This window comes from Silene latifolia, chromosome 3 (genome assembly GCF_048544455.1).
Source record: "Silene latifolia isolate original U9 population chromosome 3, ASM4854445v1, whole genome shotgun sequence".
NCBI lineage: Eukaryota > Viridiplantae > Streptophyta > Magnoliopsida > Caryophyllales > Caryophyllaceae > Silene > Silene latifolia.
In genome coordinates, this window is record NC_133528.1 from 121,993,579 (window position 1) to 122,000,081 (window position 6,503).

A 6,503-nucleotide genomic window follows, 5' to 3' on the forward strand; every position below is an offset into this window, starting at 1 on the left:
ACAAAAACCCTTCTTGTAGCATATATTTCTTACTCTGAGTTGAGCCTCCTTCTGTGAGAACAATCCACTCCTCAGAGAAGTCAGGGTCCTCCTTATACATCTCCTTCATGAATTCAAACCCAAGGACCTTGTTACTAATGACAGTCAACAAAGAATGCCTTCTAGATAGGGCATCAGCTACCACATTCTGCTTCCCCTCTTTATATTTGCTTGAAAAGTTAAAGGCTTGCAGGAATTCTACCCACTTAGCATGTCTATGGCTCAGCTTGTGTTGGCCATTGATGTATTTCAGGGCCTCATGATCAGAATGCAACACAAATGGCTTAGGTTTCAAGTAGTGACTCCAATGTGTAAGAGCCCTTATGATTGCATAGAACTCTTTGTCATAAGTTGAATATTTCAGCTTGGCTCCATTCAACTTCTCACTGAAATAGGCCACTGGTCTCTGGCCTTGGATTAGGACAGCTCCTATTCCAACCCCACTGGCATCACACTCCACCTCAAATAGTTGTTAAAAGTCAGGCAGCTTGAGAATGGGAGTCTCACACATTAACTTTTTGATCTTCTCAAAGGATTGCTGAGCAGTTTCAGTCCATTGGAAGTCTCCCTTTCTCATACACTCAGTAATTGGTGCAACAATTGAGCTGAAATTCTTAATGAATCTTCTGTAGAAAGATGCCAAGCCATGAAATCCCCTTACTTCTGTGATTGTTTGTGGGACTGGCCAAGTTTGCATAGCTGAATCTTCTCTCCCGATCAATGAAATCCCTCTTCCTGATATAATATATCCCAGAAATGCTACCTTATTGACCATGAAGGTACATTTCTCAAGCTTCCCATACAACTTCTGTTCCCTGAGTATTTTAAAAATCACTTCCAAATGTAACACATGTTCAGATGGACTCCTGCTGTAAATGAGTATGTCATCAAAGTATACTACAGCAAACCTTCCAAGGCAGGGCCTCAAGACTTCAGTCATGAGCCTCATGAAGGTGCTTGAAGCATTAGACAAGCCAAATGGCATGACAAGCCACTCATACAGGCCATGTTTGGTTTTGAAAGCTGTTTTCCATTCATCACCCTCTCTTATTCTCACCTGATGATACCCTTGCCTGAGATCTATTTTTGAAAAGATCTGAGCCCCACTGAGCTCATCCAACATGTCATCTAGTCTTGGAATAGGGAATCTGTACTTGACTGTGATGTTGTTTATAGCTCTGCTATCAGTACACATTCTCCAACTTCCATCTTTCTTGGGCACTAGTAAGGCAGTCTTGCACGGGGGCTCAATGATTCCCTTACAAATCCCTTTGTCATTAATTCTTCAATCTGATGTTGTAGCTCCTTAGTTGTTGTGGGATCACACCTGTAAGCTGGTCTGTTGGGAAGCACAGAACCAGGTACAAGGTCTATGTGATGCTCAATGCCTCTCAGGGGTGGCAATCCACTAGGCAACTCAGCTGGAAAAACCTCCTTGTACTTCTTAATTAGGGGTTGAACCTCTGCAGGTACATCTTTGTTCCATTCAGTGTTGGTTTCCCTTGATAGGAGAAACAACACAGGTTGTTCTTGCCTCAGCTCCTTGATCATAGCTGCCTCAGATAGAAATAGTACTCCATTAACCTCCTCAGGCATGTTAGGACTTCCATAACCCCTCTGGTTTGGTGGTAAGGGAGTCAGAGTGACTCTCTTTCCATTATGCTTGAAAACATAGACATTTTCCTTTCCCTGGTGAGTGGTATTCCTATCAAACTCCCATGGTCTCCCTAGCAGTAGATGGCAGGCATCCATAGGGACCACATCACACAGCACTTCATCCTTGTACACCTTCCCAATTGAAAAGGGAACAATGCATTGCTTGTCAACTCTCACTTCAGATCCTTTGCTTAACCATCTCAGTTTGTATGGATTGGGGTGCTCCTGAGTAGGCAGGCTTAGCTTGCTAACCATGATGGTGGAAGCTACATTGGTACAGCTACCTCCATCAATGATCAAATTACACACTCTCCCTTGGACAGTGCACCTACTCTTGAATATCATGGATCTCGATCGCTTCTAGAGGAGCTGGTTGAGAGTGCATAACCCTCCATAGGACCAAATTGTGCCTGTGTCGGGGTGAGCCACAACTTGTCCTTGATCGTTTCCTTCTCGGTTTCCATCCCTGTTTGAACCAGTGTCTCTTCTTCCTCATACTCAACTAGACCTTCCCTTTCCCATTCCTCAATCTCCCATTGTGAGAGCTCTGTTAGAAGGACAGTCCTTCTTAAAATGGCCAAAGCCCTGACATTGGAAGCACTTGATCTTATCCCTGGATAAAGGTGGGTTGGTTCTGGGGTACATGGGTGCCTTCCCTTTGTCTACTGTTGGTTGGGTAGCTGGTTTAGGTACCTCAGTCATTTTGACACCAGTATAGGGTTTGAAAGTTGTTCTGGTGGAAAATTTGGGTGTTGCAGGCTTCACCTTCCCTAGCTTCTCAATTCTTAAGGCTAGGTTAAGCGCCTCATCAAATGACCGGACTTGTTGCATTCTTACTTTGCCAGCTATCTTAGGGTCTAAACCCTCAATGAACCTAGCAATCTTTTGCTCAGGTTTTTCAGTGACCTCACATTGTAGGGTTAGTTGTTCAAAGCTCCTAAGGTAGGCCTCAACGATTAATCGCTCTTGTCTCAACCGAGTCACTTAATAAAAATATCCCGAGTATAGTCTTTAGCTATGAATTTCTCCTTTAACTTCTTTCTTAACTTAAGCCAAGACCTAACTGGTTCCTTACCATCTCTAATCCTTTGGTGTTTCATATTCTCATACCGAAGAGATGCATAGCCCTTGAGTTTTAAAATAGCAACCTTAAAAGCTTTTCTGTCATCATAATTTTTAAACTCAAAGACTCTCTCAACAGATCTAAGCCAGTCTAACAAGTCCTCAGGATTTAAACTACCATGGAAATCAGGGATTTCTACCTTAACATCCTTATCTCTAGCCAAGTAGTTACCTTCTTCCATCATGGATTCTTCGAATGCGAGTTGAGTTCCTCTTCATGGTGTGGCTGGCCTCTTCCTGCTCCAAGGATACCTCTACCCCTGCCCCTTCCTCTGTAGGGTGGTGGTCTTCCTCTCTCTGGAGTGGGAATGTTTGCCATCACAGTGTTCACAACTTCCAGGGTCACATTAACCAGGTTGGTTAACTGATCCATCTTTGCTTCCATTCCTGCTAACCTCTCCTCACTCATTGGGTTATTTTGTAGTGTTGATGTAGCTGGGAAAATGAACTGACCTCTCTCTCACTCAGGACTAACACAAGATAGGATTGTGTTATGGACCTAAGCTCTGATTACCAGAATTTGCAGTGTAAACTATGGGAACAAGCACAAATGGGACAAATCCTGAAACAGGCAAAGGAGCAATTTTCAGGGAATGCAATAAACTTGGGGATTTTTATAAAAATAGTAAATGACCTTGAAAAATCATGAAACTTGGTGATAATTTAGTTAAGGGAGTAAACTAAAACTGTGCCAATTCTCAGGATTTTACACACACTCCAAGTATTTTTAACAAATAGAGAACCAGACTGAAATAAGAGAAATCTCAGACAGTTTCCTTAAAAGATTCTTGTGACTGTTTTTGTGATAATTTCTGGACACAAAGGAGGATATAATTATCAAATTTACTCTCAAGCAAGCACAGAGATTAAACTTAATAATTTAGGAAGATTAAGACTGAATTGTTCAAGCAAGCACATAATCAATTCAAGCTTAACCAGACAATGCACTTAGAATAGCTCAAGCAAGCACAGACCTATTCCAAGTAGCACCACAGATCCTTAATCACCTTCTAAGCAAGCACAAGAAGATATTAAGTCTGACTTATAACTAAGACTCAGCAAAGTTAAAAGATTTGCAAATTTTTGAGAGAAATCTCAAGGTTTTCATTAATCAAAGTCCGAGTACAACAGATCGAGAAAGGGTCCTTATATAGGCCTTTCGTGCAATGTTCAAGTACATGATAAACCCTAGACAACTCCATCTAAGGGCCAGGATTAAACTTAGGAAGCAAACAAGAGTAGTGGACTTATTTTACAACGGATACAAAGGAAATTAAGGCAAACTGAACAAGAACAAAAGAGCTGCAGGTTGATAGTGACATGTTGTCTGGTTGCTGAAATCTTTGGCTGGTTGTTGTGGGTCAAGTGGCTTTGGTGCAGGCATCTTATATGGCTCAAGGCTCTATAAAATGAGTGCTGAATAGGCCAGGTTCTTCTTTGTTGAGAGTTTTCCCTTGTTTGGCCAAAAATGGCAACTTTACTTTATCTGTTTTACCCCCCTGCAACTTATCTTTTGATCGATTTTTGGTGCAATGCTTTAGGAATTTGGCCTGCTCCTTAGGATTAATTTGTGACTAGTTGAACAAGGATTCAGCTGGCCAAGGTGGCTGCTGGTGGCTAGCCTGGCTGCTGTTCTTGTGACCTGGTGAAGTTGGACTGGTAGTTGAGGTTGCCTGAGTGGTGTCACTGGCTTGAATTGTGCCTGTCATAAAAAGGGTGTTGGCCTGGTTATCAGCTCCTGCTGCAAGAATACTTGATAAGTAAATGGTTTATCAAATTCTTTACATGTTACATTACATGTTACATTAAATATGACGTTTCGTGGCTGGGAGGACTCGAAGTTACTCCCCACTGAATTGTGGCTTTCGTGTTTGTATAAAATGCGATTGACAGGTTGAAGATTTAGATGGGGTCACAAACGAGCTAGTGAGCATAAGGAACCTTGGACCTAGTTTGGCTATTTTTAGTAGTAAACCTTTTAATTCTTGGTTATGTATATATTTTGAAGGGACATATGTCTCCCTCTTTTACCTTGGGTTTGTATTTCTATATTCTCGCAACTTTAGTTGGGTTATGTAAATTAGTTGGTTGGCATTTGCAGGTTTTGGGCACTCTTAAGTTGGAATTGTTTGTGAATGGTTTAGGAAAGTTTTAAAAATTACAGGTTTTATCTAGTTGAACCAATTACAAACATATCCTGTCAGTTTTTCTGTAGAATTTACCTATTTATTTAACGCTAAATTTTAGGGGTGTCACAGTTGGTATCAGAGCTTGTTGCTCCCGACGCACGTTTGTGCACCCCACTTAAAAGCACTTGACCTTTAAATAATAAACTTGAGAGATGGGTAGGATGGGTAGATTTAGGATTTTATGTGGTAGTCTGTTTGTGATTGCTAATTGTTAGGTACTAATTAATTTTCGTCTTTCAAATTCCTCTTCTCTCGCCTTGGTAACTACTCTTCAATTCTTTCCCCCGATTCATCCTTAGTTCGTTTCCTTCTTATAATAAAAGTCCATGTGGACACCTTCCTTTTATTCCGCAGGATAGTCCCCTTGTTCAAGAGAACCCGGTTTTGAGAGAATGTATCATTGGAGGGCGTGAACGAGTTGAGAAATTGATTGTTTAAGGTTTGAGTTGTATAGGAGAATATAACTTGGGATCCTTAGGTTAGTCTTGTTAGTTGTGCTTGATATGAGAGCTTGTTTGTTATAGATGATTGAGCATGGGTACTACCTTAGCACATAAGATGGAATGAATCTGAGCTTCTTCATTTGAGAGTCTTGATGTTTCTTGTGGAAATTAAAGGAATGATAGTTAGCCCTAATCCTTGAAGGCCTTGGAAGAAATACAATAGGACGTTGACGTTGCTTAATGGATTGGTATCGTACTTTGGAATTAGTTAGTTTGTTAAACCTTTCGAGTTGACCAAATCTAGTATAGAGTAACCCTTGATGACCTTTCGAAATTTGGGAACATGTGGTTGATTTTATTAATCATATCCGAATTTGGGAATTTTGGTGGAATGTTGTTCGATGTAGTTCGTAAGTTCAAAGATGTGATGCTAATTTATGGTATCGGAGACTATAAGTATTAAGTGGTGAGATAAAGGGTAGACAAGCTATGGTACTTGGGGATGACATAGTAAGTGAAGTTCAATGACGAGAATTGTAAAGGAGATACTTTGTGACATGGGTGGTAACAAATGGATTGGTGTGGTAAATTGATTTTGGCTCTTAGAACCAATTGAGTTGAGGAATACCTACCTTTGTGGAGTCCTTGTTAGTCTTATATTTTGGTAGACTTTTGGGGCTTGGTTGAGCACCTTAGTGATGTAACCTTATCATAGCGATCATAAGCTTTGATGAGTGTTTGGTAAGCGGTAACCCTTTCATTGTGCCGCTTCTATTCTCCTTTCCTTCTCTTTAACGTTGGTTGAACCTTGTTTTTATGCCAAATTTTACGTATCTTCTTCTTGCCCGAGATATCTTCTTAACTTGAATACCTCTTATTTATGTCAATCGTTATCTTTACGGTCCGACTCCTTATTTCCTAACATGTCATTTGTTCCTTGCTTATCCTTCCTTAACGCCTTTTTATAATACTAATTCTTTTGAGAAATGTTGGCCTTGGTTGGACATCATGACCTTTGAAGGGATTGTTGTGTCTGACCCTTTCCTGGTTTTGA

The 6,503-nt window shown here is 40.7% G+C and overlaps 1 protein-coding gene across 1 annotated transcript; it reads right to left on the reverse strand.

Moving 5' to 3' along the window:
- Positions 1-1,260: 1,260 nt before the first annotated feature.
- On the reverse strand, positions 1,261-2,040 carry LOC141649612 (uncharacterized). Its single transcript, XM_074458296.1, has one exon. The coding sequence runs from the start codon at positions 2,038-2,040 to the stop codon at positions 1,261-1,263; it is 780 nt and encodes a 259-aa protein (XP_074314397.1).
- Between the last annotated feature and the right edge of the window lie 4,463 nt (positions 2,041-6,503).

What these genes read in the sequence shown, in the direction of transcription:
- LOC141649612 (XM_074458296.1), bottom strand. Translation starts at nt 2,040, where the DNA reads ATGATATTCAAGAGTAGGTGCACTGTCCAAGGGAGAGTGTGTAATTTG.